This window comes from Rhinolophus ferrumequinum, chromosome 11, assembly GCF_004115265.2.
Source record: "Rhinolophus ferrumequinum isolate MPI-CBG mRhiFer1 chromosome 11, mRhiFer1_v1.p, whole genome shotgun sequence".
Lineage (NCBI taxonomy): Eukaryota > Metazoa > Chordata > Mammalia > Chiroptera > Rhinolophidae > Rhinolophus > Rhinolophus ferrumequinum.
The window spans coordinates 51,406,787-51,426,287 of NC_046294.1; the positions used below are offsets into that span (position 1 = coordinate 51,406,787).

General features: G+C 36.5%; 1 protein-coding gene across 2 annotated transcripts in view; it reads left to right on the plus strand.

Annotated features, from left to right (window-relative positions):
• ACER3 (alkaline ceramidase 3) overlaps positions 1 to 18,188 on the plus strand; it is a 111,228-nt gene extending 93,040 nt beyond the window's left edge. For both annotated transcript variants that reach the window (XM_033120670.1, XM_033120669.1), the window contains 4 exons: positions 7,330 to 7,431; positions 9,540 to 9,644; positions 15,944 to 15,989; positions 16,475 to 18,188. In XM_033120670.1, coding sequence (XP_032976561.1) covers positions 7,330 to 7,431; positions 9,540 to 9,644; positions 15,944 to 15,989; positions 16,475 to 16,531 — 310 coding nt within the window. In that variant the 3' untranslated portion in view covers positions 16,532 to 18,188. The remainder of the gene's footprint in view (positions 1 to 7,329; positions 7,432 to 9,539; positions 9,645 to 15,943; positions 15,990 to 16,474) is intronic.
• Positions 18,189 to 19,501: the final 1,313 nt, after the last annotated feature.

The window sequence follows — 19,501 nt, forward strand, 5'->3', positions numbered from 1 at the left end:
ATATATATATATATGGTTGTTTTTGTGGTTTATATGGTTGTTTATGTAGTTTATATATATATATATATATATATGGTTGTTTTTGTGGGGTTTTGTTTTGGTTTGGTTTTTTGTGGTCAAATTTGAAAGATTTTAGCCACTATTTCATTACGTACTTTCAGCCCTGCCCTTTCTCCTCTCCTCCCAGAACACCAATAATGTGAATGCTAGATCTTTTGTCATAATCCCACAGGTCCCCGAGTGCCACCTCATTACTGCCAAATACTGGTAGGAGTACAGGTCTTCCTTGGCCTTGCTTGGCCCGCAATGGGGGAAGGAGAGCCTCATTATTGCTGGGCTAGAGTAGAATTCCCATTTTCTACCAGGCCTTCTTTATACCACCCTGGCTGGGAGGTACAGGAGTGCCTAATTATTTCTCACCATGTGGCCTCCACTGACACCTCAGTGACATGACCTTGTTACCTCTGGCCAGTGGTGAAAGTTTTGATTCTCCAGTAGGTCTCCTCTGACATCACCACAGTGGGGAAAGAGAGTACTTTATTGTTGCCACATGAGGATGGAAGTCCAGGTTCTCCATGTGTTCTCCACTGACACTACAGGGAGTGGGGCTCTTACTACTGCCAAGTAGGGATGAAAGTCCCAGCCCCTCCCTGCTTGTCCCTACCCTGGCAGAGGTTGGGCTTCTTACAGCCTGATGAGAAGGGAAATCTCATGAGATGAGAAAGGCTCTCAGTCCGCCTTTGCAGAATGGATGGGGGTGAGGCCATGTTTTTTTTCTGTGGTGTTTCACTATAGAATAACAGTTATTATGAAGGTTTTCTGGCTTGCTAAGCTGCCTCTTTCCTTGTCCTTTGCCTAGAGAGAACAGACTTTTGCTGATTTTGTTTGTTTGTTTGTTTGTTTTGGTCTGTACCTAGTGGCATTTCTGGGTTTCTAGTTTCTTCAACTCTGGGACATATGAGGCAAAAAGAAAATACATGGAACTTATCACTGTAGTATTACTCAGGTCCCAGAGTCCCTAACCAGTTTGCCTTTTTCTCTTCACCTTTCAGAGTCTTCTTATGTTTGTTTGTATATAATGTTTAGGGGTTTTAATTGTATTTAGTGGGAAGAATAGGGAAAAGTATGTCTGTTTCATCTTCCCAGTAGCCAAAATCCCGTTTATTCTGTTTTTAATCTAGCTGCCTTAAGGAAATGTAAAGAAGCATAAAACATAGTCCTTGCCTTAAATCAAGTCTGATATATAGGATACCAATACTTTTAGAAACACAAATGACAGACCTATAAAAAGAACGTAACAGTGGAAATCATATGAAATAAAAACATCTTCCATCTGTCTTGCCATAGCTTCTTTTTTATATCTCCATTTGGTGATCATTTCATTTAGTACAATTCATTTTTACTTATCTGTGTGTCCAACTAGATTGTAAGTTTCTTGAAGTCTTAGTTATCTTGGTAACCCCTGGAACTCAGAATAGTGCTTATCGGTAAAGATTTTTTTTTTTTTAAGTTAAATTGAAACCCCAAAACTTCTGTTTCTTTTAGTGTGTTTGACAAGACATCTGAAAATCTCTCCTGTAACAAAACATGTAGAAATTCTGGGTAAAATCCAACAAACATCCTTTTAAATGCATAGCTGAGCTCAAAATAACATAAAGAAAATTCTAGAGTATCAAATCTAAAGAAGGAGCTGTAAACTAGGAGACAAATGAGTTCTGAGATCATGATCAATTTGAAATATATTTACAGATATCGGGAAATCAGAGCCTTAGATTTGAATAGCTTCAAAGGAAGACAAAGCTTTTGGCATGTTTAAGATGGGCAGTTAGAACTGTTTCCCCACCACCATACACATGTACACATAAAGCCAGGACCATCAGAAAGATGAATTGTCAGCGAAAAGCTGGACTAGAAAAAAATTTGCCCTTCAGTAATTCATCTTTCAGGTAGGAAAAAAATGACTCCCTGATAATTTGTAATCACTATTCTACATTCACACAGATTTGGGATTTAAATGTACATAACCTTCATTGTCTGGAAAACCTCAATGTAAAATTAATGCAAACTGATCCAACTTTCATAGAGTCCCAGTGTAGCTGAGAGAAGTAAAAGCAAATTATCTTCAAAGAAATGTACCTTTAATGTAGGCCTCTCAGGATTTCCAGATTGGAGATCAAACATGTGTGCACAACGAATAATTCCAAATCCAGAGGAGAAAATAAGTTACCATAAGCAGGTCAAGAGAAACAGAAAACAACAGAAATAAACTCCCCAAATCAGATGCTGAAACATAAAGTATTTTAAAATTATTTAATGAAATAAAAGAAAAATGAAAATGTGACCAAGGAACAGTAGATTATCAAAAATGAAATCCCAGATTTGAAAAAGAATTAAAGAACTTTTGACATTTAAGAAAGATCGTTGAAGTAAAAAACAAACAAACAAACAAACCCAAAAAACAAACAAACAACAACAACAAAAAATCCTCAATGGATAAGGTAAAACATTAAATATAGTTAAAGAGAGAATTAATTAAATTGGAAGACAAGTCTAAAGAAATAAACCAGAAAGCATCGCAGAGAAATAACACATCTAATTGTAGTTCCAAAGGGACAGAATAGCAAAAGTGGGGGGAAAGATTTCAAAAAGATAAAAGGTGAGGATTTTCTAGAATTGATAAAAGACATGACTCCTTAGCTTCAAAAACAATTCACAAGCATAACAAATAAAAGGAAGTCTTTCTCAGCTATTGAAGATGTGATAGATTAGTTCACTCAGCATCGTTCCAGTCTCCTTCAAGCTGCCTTCCTATAATGTAGATGCTAAAAAGCTAAAAGCTGTATTTCCCTTATTTCCTTTGCAGGTAAGGTTCTAGATACATTCAGGTTCTGCCAATTACATGAATTCACTTGGGATTGGAATTCAGAACCAAGTCAGCTTGGTTCAGAGAAGTGGTAATATGTAAGGAAGGCACCCATTTACTGTTATGTACCTAGCATATGCATATCATGGCTCTGGAACAAACAGGTGTGATGGCACCTTCCTGATCTGTGAATTATAGGTAAGGTGGTATGGTGTTGCATGCAGTAGTTGGCCCAGAGGCTCCCCAATTCTCTAGCTTTCTAAATGTGAAAAAGAAAAAATTCTTTGGCAAAATAATTCTGTGGTCATGTTCATAAATCATTCCTGAAGAGCCTAAATCTCGCTCATTTAGCATTTCTGTTGGAATTGAAAGTATTAAATTATTTTCTACTTTAAAAAAAGATATTATCTGCAGTTGAATCCTTTAAAAAGCATTCAAATTGCTGAAATCCAAAGTTGAAAATCTTAAATTGAAATTGAATCTTAAATTGAATTGAAAATCTTAAATTGAAATTTAAAGTTGAAATTGCTGAAATCCAAAGTTGAAAATCTTAAAATCATCCAGAGATAAAAGACATGTTACTAATGAAGGAATAACAAATAGCTACTGTAGACTTATCAACGGCAACAATGGAAGCGAAAATACAATAGACTGTTATCTTCAAAGTGCTGAGAGAAATTAACCATCAACTTAGAATTGTATACCCAAATATCTTTTAAGAACAAGGGTAAGATAAAGACATTTGAGACAAAGAAAAATGGACAAAGTTTACCAATACACCTCACTAAAATACCTCCTAAAAAATATTTTTAGGAGGAAGAGCTGAGACAAAAGAAAAAACAGTAAAAGAGAAAAAAACGGTAACCTGTTGGACTATCTAAACAAAATATTGTGACACTTTAATATAATATCTAATTTGAGAGATTAAAAATGTAGAACGAAAATGGTGGACAGAATAACATGAGATACAAGAGGATAATGTTAGTTACATAGTTCCTAAGGTCTTTTTTGGGGGGAAGAGGGTACGTACAGTGATTAATTTTAGATTTTACATGTCCATTTTTCGTAACCACTAAAAACAGTAGATTGTACAATAACTTTCAAAAACATGAAAGAGTAAATGGGATTATGAAAACTGAATCCAAAAGAAATCAGAAGGGGGAAAAGGGAAGCAAAGAAAAGTCAGGAACAATATAAAGCAGAAAATAAAGGGGTAGAAATAATTCAAAATATATCATTAATCACAGTAAATAGAAACGGGCAAAGCTAAGCAATTAAAAGGCAAAGTCTGTCAAACAGGTAAAAAATATCCGGCAAAGTGGAAGCCACGGGCTTCACAGCGGAAGGGCAGAAGCCAAGAGAGACAGACATGTACAGCCTGGGGGCCATCATTTGATGAGAAAGAAATGGAGAATAGAAGAGACTGAGTAGGAATATTACTAGGCCAGAATAGAAGTACTAACATAAAAAGGGGGGAGAGGTTGCAGAGAAAATGGAAAGGATGAGGGGTGGCCAGATGGCTCAGTTGGTTAGAGCATGAGCTCTGAACAACAGGGTTGCCGGTTAGATTCCCACACGGGCCAGTGAGCTGTGCCCTCCACAACTAGATTAAAGACGATGAGCTGCCGCTGAGCTTCTGGAGGGGCGATCGGATGGCTCAGTTGATTAGAGCAGGAGCTCTGAACGATAAGGTTGCCGGTTCAATTCCCGCATGGGACGGTGGGCTGCACCCCTTGAAACTAAAGATTGAAAATGGCAACTGGACTTGGAGCTGAGCTGCGCCCTCCACAACTAGATTGAAGGACAACGTCTTGGAGCTGATGGGCTCTGGAGAAACACACCGTTCCCCAATAAAATTTAAAGAAGGAAGGAAGGAAGGAAGGAAGGAAGGAAGGAAGGAAGGACGGAAGGAAGGAAGGAAGGACGGAAGGAAGGAAGGAAGGAAGGAAGGAAGGAAGGAAGGAAGGAAGGAAGGGATGAAATCGTCACGAAAATACTCTATAATTGAAAGACATGAGTTATTAGATCAAACGAACCCATTAGCTATTCAGCACAATGGGTGGTAATAGACCCATGCCAGTTTCAGAATTCTAGACAAGGAAGATTCCACAAGTTTATATACCCATAGTTAGAAGGTAGATATACATACAAAGGATCAGGAATCAGAATGGCTTTGGACTTAACCAAAGCAAAACTGGAAGGTAGAATTATGGAATTCTAGCCTAGAATTCTATAGCCAACCAAACTATCAATAAAATATGGGGACAAAATACATTTTCGTACATTCAATTTCTCAAAAAAACTTACATCCCATAAACTATTGCTCAAGAACCTGTTAAATGTTTTTGAGAAAAATGAGTACAAAATGCACTCTGGTGCTTGATAATATATGGGCAGTCTGTCCCCAGAATTCTATCTGTACTTAGCTTGCATGGACCATGTGTGGATGAAGTTCTAGCTCTCTCCCGCATACCCTGCTACCTGCATAACCAGACATGCATTTCACCCCACAGAAGAATTTTGCTTTGAACTACTGCTGAGAGCTGAAGATTGGCCCTGGTAAGTAAGCTTAGAAGCAGAAAATAGTATCCTTTCCCACTGATTATATTCCTGTCACGTCTCAGCACCTGGCCCACACTGCAACCCTGCCAGATGCCTTCACAAAATTTCTGCAGGCCTTTTGGTGAAAAGTGAGAAACTGATTTGAAATTTACATGGGAAAGCAAAGGATCTAAAATAGCCAAAACAGTTTTGAAAAAGAACGATAAAGTTATAGGACTTACACTACTTGATTTACTCTGTGCTACACTAATTAAGACAATGCGGTATTGGTGGTAAGAATGAAATACAGATCAATGGAACATCCAAAAATAGACTCATACATCTATACTGTCATGATTTTAAATAAACATTCTAAGATAATTCTGTGGGAGAAAGATCATCTTTTCAACAAATTGTACTGAACAGCTTGATATTTTTATTTTAAAAATGAACTTAAACTCACACCATTACAAAAATTTACTAGAAGTGAATCATATCCCTAAATGTAAAAGCTAAAATTATAAAACTTCTAGAAGAAAATACAGGAAAAATCTTTGCAGCCTTTGGTTAAGAGTTTTTAAATAGAACACAAAAAGTGCAAATTATAATGAAAATATTGATAAATTGAACGTCATTAAAATAACAAAGTTTTCTTCAAAAGACACTTAAGAAAATTAAAGGCAAGTCACAGACTTGGAGAAATATTTGCAAAATGCATATCCAACAAAAGATTTATACTTAGAATATATGAAAGACTCTTACAATGCAATAATAAGGCAAACAACAATTTTTTCAATGGCCAAAGATTCAACAAACTCTGTATCAAAGAAGATATTATATATGGATGGCAAATAAGCACATGAAAAGATGCTCACTAACATTAGCAATTAGGGAAAGGCAAATTAAAACCACAAGGAGATACCACTACACACCTACTGAAACAACTAAAATGAAAAAGACTTACGTCATACCAAGTGTTGGTGAAGATGTAAAACAAAAAAAACACTCATACCCTGCTGGTGGGAATGTAAAATGATACAATCACTTAGGAAAACAGTTTAGCAGTATCTTACCAAGTTTAACATTCACCTGCCATACATTTCAGCCATTCCTCTCCTAGCTTTTTATCCAAGAGAAATGAAAGCATATGTCCATACAAATACTTATTTATAAATGTTCATGGCAGCTTTATTTGTCATAGCAAAAAACTGGGAATAGCACAAATGTCCACCAATATTTGGACAGATAAATTGTGATGTGTCTACACAGTGGAGTAGTACTTAGCAATAACGCAAATAAAGTATTGATATACAAAACTACATGGATAAATTTCAAAATAATTATGCCAAGTTGAAAAAACATAATAAAGAGGATATACTTTATTGTTCCATTTACATAACATTCTAAAAAATGCAAACTCAGCTTTTGGAGGCGATGGATATGTTTATTATCATGAGTGTGGTATTGGTTCATATCTATATGAATGTACTCACCAAATGTCCACTTTAAATATATGCAGTTTAAGTCAATGATGCCTCATTGAAGCTATAGAAAATAAGTATTATATTCATATATATGTACGTATGTGTATGTATAGTGTGTATCTAATTTACTGTAGTGCCTGACACAGCAGGTGACCTAATGTAAATCTGTTCTACCCTTTGCCTTGCATTTCATAGGACTGGTAAAGTTATTGTGGGCTTTCAGATTACCTTCTTGATACACTTAGCAAAAGTCTTAGTGGCTCATTCTCTCTCAGTACTTTTTAATGACTAAATGTAATAGGCAAATGTGTTATAGACTTTTATAGATAGGTTTAATACTAACGAAAACATTTCCTTTTCATGAAATTGATGACTTCAAGCTCTGATCATGACATGATTTGACAAAATTTCATTTTGCTTTTCTTTTTATTATCTCCACAGGGTTTATCCATGGCTTAGAGGACTGGGTTATACATCTTTGGGTATATTTTTATTGGGATTTTTATTATGGAACATAGATAACATCTTTTGTGTTTCACTGAGGTAAGATATATTTTCAATCTTTGAGAAATAGTTTTGGGATCAATCTATTAAGCAGAGTCTCATAGGCATATAGAATTATTAGTGCCCTGAAGTGAACTTTTGCCATTGTTGAAATTAGAAAGATATGTAAAACACAATACAGTTAAATCCTGAGAAGACTTGTTTAAATTACCTAAAAATTGAGACCTAAGAACATTTTGTAACATCTGTAGAGATTTTTAATCAAATGTTGGCTAAGTCTTTGATATCTGCCTAATTTGCTTTACTGAAGAAATAAGAATGATTTATAATAAAAATTTGAAATACATATACAATTTTGTACTTTAATATGTTTACTGCTATTTCCTAAGAAAGGCAAGTGTTCCTTTTACCATCTTGTATCAATTATGCATTGACTGAAGTTTGATTCTTGGGTCTCTGGACCCTAGTCTGTCACTAAGACACTATCTTTCTGGGCCTCAATTTCCACAAAATGGGCAAGTTAAGTAGGATAAACTAGTAAGTCCTTCCAACGCAAAATTCTATGACCTAGCAGTTTTGTGTAAACACAGAGATCCCAGGGATATATTGAACATTGAGCAGCACCACAGAGAGACAATCAGCAAAATTGAGACTGGGAAATCTGCAGGATGAATGGCCTGGTCTCTTCAACAAATAAATTGCAGAGGGAGAGAGAACATATAGATTAAAAAAGACTTACGAGATAGATAACCAAATACAATGTGTTGACCTTTTTTGGATTTTGATTCAAGCAAACTAACTGTAAAATAACAAAAAGTTTATGAAACGATTGGAACTTTGATTGATAATTGAATGTTTGATGATCCTAAGTAATTATTGTTAATATTTTAGGTATGAAAGTGGTATTATGGTTATGTTTTAAAGAGGTTTTAATCTTTAAGACATACATGTTGAAATATTTAGAGATAAAATGATACAATATCTGGGATTTGCTTCAAAGTAATATGAAGGGGGATTGGGTGGGGGAGAGAAGTGGATGAGAGTTTAAATGATACAAGATTGGCTTGTATCATTTACAGTTACAGTTGTTGGAGCTGCTGGGTAACGGGTACATTAATATTTTGCCCACTTTTGCACATGTTTGAAATTATCCGTAATAAAAAGTTAGATAAGTAAATGGAGACTTTAAATGTACATACACAAACAAAGTAATACTGCTTGCTTAGAATCTAAGATCTAATTGAGTGGCTCTGAATCAGTAATACCCGTCAGAAACCCCCTTGGCGCTTTGACACTGCTGAGGGAAGTCGTCCTCCTCTGGGTCAGAGCCACTAAGAAACAAAGCAGGTTCTTAGGGATGGTCATTGTCTCAAAAATTTTGGGGGCTATCTAGAAAAATAATTTGGTGTTTCACACTGATTTTTTTCCCCCTCTAATAAATGAGAATATTAAGCATGGTACACACTTAATCAGAAGATCTAGAATTTTAGACTTGGCTATGCCACTAGCTGAGTGACTTGGGCAATTCAATTAATCTCTGAAGTCTAGGTTCCTAATCTGTAAAGCAAAGCTAATAATAACCACCTCAAAGATTCACTCTGAAGGGAAATGACAGCTACCAAAGGACCTGATGGACTGTGCGGTACTCTTCTAAGATGATGGTTGTGTGCAGGGCGGAGGACAAGCATGCATCTAGTTTCTTAAGGGAATGAAGCACTAAGTAGCTAGTGTTTCCCAAAGTGTGTTCCAGGAAACATTTGTTCCATACGGTGTTAACATTACCTGAATAAAGGGTTCTGTGGATTAGTAGGTTACCTGGGAAAAAAAGAAGATAAATTCCTTTAGTTATGATAGGACATTTCAAAGTTAATGTGCATCACTGATCTCCAAGAGGGCAATAAACTATGTACTATTTCCCACATTTATTTTGACTAGAGTTATTTCTTCATGGAACTTGTGCTAGGAATACTATTCCTCAACAAACACTTTGGGAAACAATACAGCAGTCTACAGCAAACTTAAGGAAATTAAATAATTGCCATATTTGAGAATGGCATTTTAAAACGCTCAAAGACTGTCAGCATTAGTTGCTATATATATACATATATATAAATTAATGTGGTGATTTTCTCCCCCTTTCTACACAGGAACTTTCGAAAGAAGGTGCCACCTGTCATAGGTGTTTCCACACAATTTCATGCATGGTGGCATCTTTTAACTGGCCTTGGTTCTTATCTTCACATCCTTTTCAGGTAGGAAATAGAGACTTTTTAAACCTACTATTGGAGTGTTTCTTTTCTGTAGTCTACAAATAGGTGGTGTAAATATAAAATGTCAGAGACAGAAACTTACGTTCCAGCTTTGCCTCTGCCGCTGGGTGACCTTGAGCAAGTACCCTCCTTCCTCTCTCTGAAGCTTGGTTTTTCTCATCCTTAAAGTGACAGTTGTACTATCTGACTTCTGATACATGATCTAGATTTTAATGCAAGTAGGATATAAACTTTTTTTAGTATAATTAGTATGTAAATATCTCTATTTCTTGTTGATTAGCATATCTTTGTTTAGAGTGAGCAAATTTAGGGGGGAAAGAAAAGCAGCCAGAACTCCTAAGTAGGAGACTGGAAAAGTGTGAGTATCTGGTCTCCAGCTTAATTTGTCTTCTTCTCTGAGATAATCGATTGCCATTTCTCTTCCCCTACTCCCCAAAAACGAGTCTGTTGGAGGCTAGCCACTAACAACAAAAATGGAATCAAAGTTTTTTCTGATGATTCTATCCAAATAATACTTCGATATTACTCTCTCTCCCTTTATCAGGCCTTATTTTTCTTCAAAGCATTTATAACCAGTTATATATTTACTTGTTTACGTCCCCCAACTAGACTGTAAGTTCCTTGAGAGCAGCTTATTTATCCTCTTCACTGTCCTCTCCCAAATGCTCTCAACAATGCCTGTCTCATAGTAAGTACTCAGTATATACTGTAAAGTGACTTAATGAATGACGGTGTACACACCGATCTCTTTACCAGGGCTATGTTTAATCTCAAATTCGTCTCAAGAATTGAGAGAGCTGAAATATTTGTAAAAAGGGGAAGAAATTTTTCCTTTTAACCAATGTGAAAATTTACTTAAGTGAAGTTTTTAGAATACCTCCCCAAAAATAACGTTTGTATCTCACATATCTGGAGGGCAACTTGTTTAGGCATCCTGAATTATCTAAAATTTTACTGCTTGAGAATTATATAAAAAGAACTTCTGGGCAACTAAATAAGAATCGCTGAATTCATACTGTAAGGAGCTCAAGGTTATTAATCATGGAAGAACTCTTTAAACTCTGGCTCTAAGTATATTTATTTTTTGTAACTTCTTACTGCATTGATTATTTGGATTCTCAGCCCATAGCATATGAAAAATATCTAAGTTAAAAGGGAATGGATATGGGAGAAAATGCTTGGGAAAATTGGCAAATGATACAAAAGGAGAATCAGGAATAAATAAAAAGCAAACCTAAGAATTAAAAACTTAGCACCTAACACTGCCCAAGAAGTTCCAAGGACGTTATCTCAGTGTGATGTAATACAGTAACGAATTTCCCTGATAAATACTAAAGAAGTGAAATTATACTCATTCTATTTTAAATGGCTATGGTTTCCACTTTCCCTTTTCTATCTTTCCCTTTCCATCTTCCTTTCACTTTTTTTTTCTCCCTCTCCTCCTGGTGCGGAAACCCTTCATGAAAGCAGGGCACTGAGGGGAAGGAAGTGTTGTGCTGCCGAGCGTGCAATGTCCAGGGAATAGGGAATGAGGAGGAGGGGTCAATGGTAGCAGCGTGCTGAGCTTCCAGGAAAATCTGGGGGTGATGGGGTAGAGGCTGCTGTGCAAGGAAGCAGGGTGCTGAGGGGAAGGGGCGAGGGGGGGTAGGTGGAGGACGGGGCTGGAGTTGGGAAATAAATGAATGGATTAGAGACTGAGTAAACATATTGAGGATAACAAAAACCTGATTTCCCCACTGTCGCAGAAAGGATTTACAAATATGGAAAGATGAAAAGCTAGAAGGAACTCTTAGGGGACAAGAATGGAATTAAAAGTATTGGTATGAACTCATGGGGATGTGGCACACACACTCAGATATAGGAAAAGATGAATATGTTGTATAAATTATAAATATGTATACGTATATTGACACATATACATATTACCTAGTTCTGTCCCCTATGAAGGCTGAAAAGTGAGCTTTGGCCCGTTGGCTAAGATAGTTTGAATATCAAAATTAAATAGCAAGAGTTTCAGATTACAACCTATTAAATAAAATAGGAATCCATGAGTGCATACTAATATAAATAAGTGAATAAACAAACGAGATGGAAAGCTCTTCCTTACAGAAGAATGCCAACTAATAAATGTAGAAATAACAATAGAAACAGATAAGCAGCATTTGACAATTATCTTAGGGGTAGTTGATAGGCATTAGTTATCAAAGGAAGCCCTGGCTGACAGGTGGAAGTTCCGTGAATAATATATATCGGCGTAATTCAGAATGTCTCCCCCTGGCATACTAATACAAGGGGAAAATGGTGACTTTACAGCGAAGAAAACTGGCAGCAACCAACTTGACCATGCATCTAAGGTTAACATTCCCGTGGGGGAGCAGGTCAGTGTAGTGTGTCTCCTGATGTGATCACTGGGGGAGCTCAGCGTCATTTCTGTGGTATTATTTTTTCTTTTATGTTTATTGGGCTGACAATGGTTAGTAAAGTTACATAGGTTTCAAGTGTACAATTCTGTAATAACGTCATCTGTATATCACATTGTGTGTGTATTTTTGTGGTATTCTTGCCAAAAATGCATGGTGTGGGTCTGGCCATGAGGAAACATTGATGGACCCAGATTGAAGGTCCTTCTACAGTACGCAAGTCCTGTACTCTTTAAGACTGTCAAGTACATAAGCGGCAAGGAAAGACTTGAAGACCTGTTCTAGTTAGGAAAAAAACCGTTAAGACATGACATGAAAGCTAAATGCAATGTATATTTCTGGTTAGGAACCTAGATCAAAAAGAGAAATTGTCCGGACAGTCAGCAAAATCTGAATGAAGTCTTGACTTGGATGGCAGTATTGTATTGATGTTAGTTTCCTGATTGGAAGGGTTGTGTTGTGGTCATTCAGGAGCGTGTCCTTGTCTTGTGGTGATGCACATTGGAATATGTAGGGGTGATGGGCATCATATCATACAAAGACTCTCTAAGGTATATATACACATGTACATATGTGTATTTATGTTGTGCGTGTGTGTATGTTTGTGTATGTGTGTAAAGCAAATATGGTTAAATGATAACAATTGGAGATCTGGCAAGGGGATACAGGAATTCTTCATACCAGTCTTACAACTTTCCTGTAAGTTTGAAACTGTTTTTAAATTAAGAAGAAAGGGGATGAAGGGGGGAAGGCCAGTCCTCCAGATCATGTTTTTTGAGATATTTGTAGTAAATGAGCAAATAGAAAAATGATGATCTGACTGGTCATGGCGTCATTTTTATATCCATACAGTATTTTGAAATTCCCTTCTGTGTTCTTTGGTAGCAGTGAAAATGGTATGATCACACATAGTAAGTGTAAATTGATGTAACCTATTTGGAAAGAAATTAGACACTGCATGTACTCATGAAAATAAAGTGTTTATATTTTTATCCCAGTTATCATATTTCTCAGAATTTATTCTAAAGAAATAACCCAGAAAAATGAAAATGTGTGTGTAAACACAAAAAGATTATCACAATGTTATTTAACTTAGCAAAATAACAACAATAATAAAAGAAAAATAAAACAAACTACCCAATAGGGCAAAAATCATAAAGTAAACTATATATAGTATTCCTTTATTCAGCCATTTAAAATTATAAATGTGAAAAATTTATGGCAACATAGATGTTTTAAATGAAATAGACTAAAATCATATATATGTAATTAATAAACCTGCATAAAAATGAATTTCCATGTGGACGAAGGTTAAAGTAAATACAGAAAAACTGAAGCATTTTGACTCGATTTGGTGGCAGTGTTTTGAGCTATTTTTTTTTGTTTGTTTTATACTAGTGTTAAAATGTCTTAACTATGATTTTTTTTAAAGGAGGCATGAAAGATTCAGGAATATGTTTTAGGCACATTTCATCCTAAATAACTAAAATGAAAGAAGCTTGGATGTTTAAGCTTTAAACTTAAAGCTTAACTTTTGCTTAAGGAAATTTTGATTCTATGGGTACCTCATTGAATGGAGCATGTGAATAATACTTCAGAGGAATGATTTGAGAATTTAATAGTATAAAACATGTACCCTTTAAGACTTAAGTCCTATACCTATACAAATGTTTGCTGCAAACAAAGAGTTAACACAGTAGAGTAAAAATATGAGTTAAGATTTTTGCTCTATCACTTCATAACTGTGTAGCAATCTTAAGCCAAGTTATTTACTTGGCTCTAAGCCTCAATTTCCAGATCTCTTACAGACGGAGAATACTGTTATAGATTGTTAAAATGATTAAACTAAATAGGACTTCCTTTTGCAGTAATGCCAGCTTAGGTTATTCAGATAAATATCCTGCTAAAAACAACTAAAAGTGAGGCCTGGAGGACACCAGTGTGAACAAGTTGAAATCATCGCAGAAGGAAACAGTTCGTCAGTTTACGATCTTCACACAATCTAGTGAAAAAAACAGCAGTAAGTTGTTTGTCTCAAAATGACTAGAAGTTAGATGTTGCAACAGACAATTGTTTTCCAAAATCCTGAACTTTATGTACAAGAGAGTGTAAAAGGAACATCGGGCAGGAAGAAGTTAGAACAACTGTATAATAGATACAAAGATCCTCAAGATGACAATAAAAGAGGAATAATAGTATACGGCAGCTCTGTGATGACCTGGCCCTCGACCCCGCCAGCGTTAGTGTGTTGATCATTGCGTGGAAGTTCAGAGCAGCAACACAGAGCGACTTCTCCAAACAGGAGTTCACAGGCAACATGACAGAATCAAGGTGTGACAGCGCAGAGAAACTAAAGGCCCAGGTACCCAAGATGGAACAAGAATTGAAAGAACCAGGATGATTTTTACCAGTTTGCTTTTTGAATTTTGCAGACAAAGAATCCAGGACGAAAAGAATTAGATCTAGAAATGTCCATTGCCTGCTGGAATTTAGTGCTTAATAGAAGATTTAAATTCTTAGACTAGACTTATGGAATGAATTTTTGTTGGCACATCATAAATGATCAATACCAAAAGATACTTGGAATCTTCTTTTAGACTGCAGTACGAGGATTGCAGATGACATGTCTAATTATGATGAAGAAGGTGCATGGCCTGTTCTTATTGATGACTTCGTGGAATTTGCACGCCATCAAATTGCTGGGACAAAAAGTACAACAGTGTAGCACTAAAGGAAGCTTCTAGAGTGTACATGGTCTGTACAATAACTACAATGGAAAATTGCACAATCTATTTCTGCTGGCTGGACTGAACTGAAGATCAATCCTCGCAATTCAGACTGAGAGTTGAGACAAAACTTTAAGAATGAAATGTGTGTAAACCTCTGGGTTCAGTGCTTGCCCCCCCAATTGTAGGTGCTTAATAAATGGTTGGGAGCACGGAAGGTAACAGCAAGAGTTGGAATTCAGGGCTTCTGTGCCCCAGTCCAGGATTCTTTCCTAAAGAGAAGGAAAAAGGTGGCAACTTTCTTTTAGAGATTAATATCTGAAAAACTGTCAAAGCGAGGTTATATTTTAAGACAGTGTTCTTCATAATACTTCATGTTCCTCTTTACAGTTCTGGTTTTGGGTAAAGTAGAGTGGCATCATAGCCACGTTAAATTCCACAAATTCAACTATACATGCTCTTTCACCTTTCTCTTGTTTAAAAAATTTTTTTCATACTATAAAATCATGTTTTGCATATGTACACATGATACACTGTATGTTACTATTCAAATACATTTAAATAGTGTACAATATATAAAACTATGTATGCTGTATGTTATAGACAGTTTAATGAAATTTTCAGGGATAAATTTAACTTGACTTTTGTTGTATGCACTGAATTTAGAATCTGGTATCTTCAGAAGTGACTCATTTTAAAGGATACTATGAAGAAAACTCTGTTGCCTTCCTAATTATTTCATACCTGTATTGTAATCCTTGTAGAACTGATATAACCATTTTCAAAATATTCTAAGGATACTCTTCTTTAATCCTTACTACTAGATGTATATCTTCAAAGATGAAACTGGTAATTGTGATAGGACTCATATCAAGCATGCGTGGAATGCTCCCTACTAGGTCACAGACATCCTGAGGTCACATCTGAGAGTTGATCATCTGTCTATCTTAGCATCTTGCCAAGTGTTCTGCAGAGCAGGCATTCAGAAAAATGGTTGCTAAAAGAACAAAGGCTATGCCAGTGTTGCTTGTTCTTTGTATATACAGAGGCATGATGGTTAAATTTGTCAGCAAGCCAGTTTGTGTGGATTAAAAATCAATCTCAAGAGCTATCTCCCCCGCTCCTTTTCTTTCAGTGTATATACAAGAACACTTTACCTGAGATGGAGGCCAAAAGTGAAGGTAAATGCACTTCCTAGGGGTGTGTGTGTGAGTGTGTGTTGAGAGAGGGAGGATATTGGTGGGGTAGAGAGGTAGTGGAGTAAGGACAGGCCTTGGAACCAGATGCTCTTGAATCTTAATTCTTTCACTTACTGCTCTGTGACCTTGGGCAAGTCTCTTTAAGCCTCAGTTTCTTCAGTAATAAAATAAAGCTGTTAATAATTACATTGCAGAGTTGTTAAGGATCTGAGGTGATTTAAATTCTCAGCTCCGTGCTTGACAAAGTAGATGCTAGATACATTTAAATAAATTAAATAAAAATAGTTTCTGAGATCTGGTGCCAGCCTGGAAAAAATATGCTGTGCTCAGGCTATTACTACCAGGACAATGGCTGACAAACCTACCAAGCTCTGTAGTTATAGCCCATGGGGTCTTTTTCATTGTTTCAGGGATAACATGGAACAATTTTTTCTTCTTTCATTTTGTCCTCCCGTGTTTCCAAACAGTTTCTCTTCGGAATCTGGCCAATGATCCTGTTTGAGCCTCTCAGGAAGCACTGTTGAATTATTCCACCAAGAAAACAAAACAAAGCCAAGCAAAGAAAACCACCTACCATTGGCCTGGCCATATGAATAAGGAAATCCTTAAAGATCTACACGTTCGTGACCATCGCAGCAAAGGAGTGACGTTCTGACAGACGCTCCCAGCCACACAGCGAATGAGGATGGGGCTTGTTGGTTGTTTAGCTCACGTCTTTATCTTATTTCTCCTCCTCTTCCACACCCTTACCCTAAGATGTTTAAAAAGAAACAGACATGATGTGTATGTATATACTTGAATGCTAGAAAAATTGGGCTTTTCTTAACAGGTTAACAGTTTGTGCTAATGATAGGAAATTAACCTTTCCCTCTTTTTTGACAAGGGTTGCATGTGAATTATACTTTTCTTAATATTTGATTAAATAACGAAAACAGCGAGGCTGGTAAAACCCCATATCCAGATGGCCAGCTGTGAGCCCACACTTAGCTGTGTCAGCCTTGATTTATATTATTGTCATAGTAACCTCATGGATGGTTTTCCAAAGTTAAAAAAGAAAACAACAAAAAAAGAGCTATCAGTGGGATTCTGGTAGTTCTTCACTGTCTGCTTCTGAGCTAGTCGGAGCGTCAAAAGCAAGCTTAGACCTGCCACTGTGTTCTGTACTTGTCACATCCCAGCTCTGGCATTTCTGTGTGTGGCCACAGCCAATCAGAGTGGGTGGGTCATCTTGTAACCTTTATGAAGGCCACGAAGACATCTCTATAATGTTGTGTCTCCAGCCAGTTAAAGGTGGTTGTTCTGTTTCCTTTGATCTTTACAGATCTTTAAGTTGTTACTGTTTTTATGGCTCAGCAAACATGATGGGTGGTCTGGCCTATCCATATTCCATCCTCCTAGCATAATTTATTTGAAGTTACTAGTGAATGTCATATACTCTGACTTTTTAAATTATGCAATATTTTCCAGTTTTCAGAGAGGCTATGGTTATGCCCAGGGAAATGTGTTAACTAAGAGCTAAGTGATCAGGATCCTATTTACATAAAGCTTATTAGAATACTTACTCCTTCATTTTTTGAAGGAAATAGATATAAGTGTTAAGAATAGCTCTAACGTACTTGAACTTGTAACAGAACTCCCAAAAATTAAAGTGCTAAAAAATGGCAGTGAGATCTCATTGTAAGGCAGCTAGTTCTAATTTGGGTTTGATTGTATATCTAACAAATTCTAATACTTTTCACAAACATAACACCTGTCTGGATTTAAAAACCTGATTTAACCCCTTTGTTCATATATTACCATATTTGTAGCTCTATACCATTTAGCATTTTTATTACTTTTCCTGCTTATACATTATTATAAAATCTAGATTGTTTTTACCACATGGTGACATTACCCCAGATTAAATCCTGAGCCACAGCTTCAAAAGGAAACTCCTTTTTCTTATGCAAAGGTATTAAACAGTTATGTCATTTTTCCGGTATTCAGTAAGTAGCCTTAGCACAAGTTTAAAACCAATACAGATTGTGTTGTTTTTCTTCACCTACTGGCCTTAGTTTTAGTCCAAGTACTATTTTCCTTCCCTTAGCATGCCAGCATGCCATTAGGCAGATACTTCCACCTACTTTTATGATCCTGCAGCATGAAAAGCACTTGCCAAAAACTAAATCTAAAAGAACTTTGGTTGTGCCTTAGGAAAATACGAAATTAAACAGTTCCATCACACAGCACAGAAGACAATTCTTTATTTTACCACAAGGTTCTGACTTCTGGCTACATTTCATGTGCAGCTACTTTGGCTGTCAGCCATCTTACATTTCTAATGACTTCATTTGTTTCACACCATTGTCTTTTGTACTGTTCACTCAAGATACACTTCTGCATAAAGAATCTGTATAAAGAAACAAAGGCACATCCTTCTTGATAATGCTGCTCAACATTGGAGACTGAGGTTCCGCAGTATTGAAGTCAGATCAACAGTAGAGAGAGCACGCCCTGCCAGAGGCCCTTTAGAGCAGTTTCTTGAATGAGCAATTCAGCCACCACTTGTTGAATAAAGTTGTCCAGCACCTCACTGGAGAAGCATGGGCACCACTGGGGGACTTGGAACACTGTGGCCAGTTCTTCAAAGACCCTGGTTTCTGTTGTGAAAACAGCATGAAAGCTCAGCCTAAAACATTTCAGAAGAACTGAGCAAAAAGCAGAGACTAAATCCAGGCTTGTTAATTTTCCAAGTTAGCTTGTACCTCACACGTGGCTCTTTTTAGCAACCCCAGTGTTCGCACACTCAAGACTTTGTATCTGTGCCATACGAGTATTATGGAAATACTGCTGACCTTCAGGATATTGCCAAATCGTCTTTATTTCAATGGCATTATTTTTTTCCTTCTAGGATTCTGGGTGGGCATTACAGGTTGGCTTACTATGCCCCTTCCTTGCCTTTATTTTCTTGGAAGACTTGCTGTTAACTAGAGTATATAAAAAACTGTTTCCTGCTGAGCAAATAATGGTTTGTTTGCGTATTACCTGATGTGAAAGGTGCTCATTTGTGAGCCCTGTAGCAAATTATATTGTAGAAAACATTAATACTTCATAAGGATGTGAAAGAGCAATTTGCTTGCACACTTTAATATCCTTCCTATGCTGCCATTTTCACTGCAGAAAATTGAAATCAGTTCCGTTTTTATTTTTTTTTATTTTAAGGAAATACTAGGTGAAAGGTAGCAGTTGTGTTAATCTGATTGATCACTCTAGCGCTCTGCTCCATCTTGGTGCTTTCATGAAACATTGCCACCACATGAGGTGATCTCTTTTATCCTCGTGATATTATTTAAATTGATCACAGGAGAAACATTTGTTTTTCAATGATCTACAAATGAGAACCCCAAATAGTGATATTTGGTTTAGCAGAATTCGATCAAATATTATGGTTTAACCTTACTGCAAAATTTCTAGGACTGTTAAAATCTGGGCTTTCCTTACACTAAGAGGGTTTT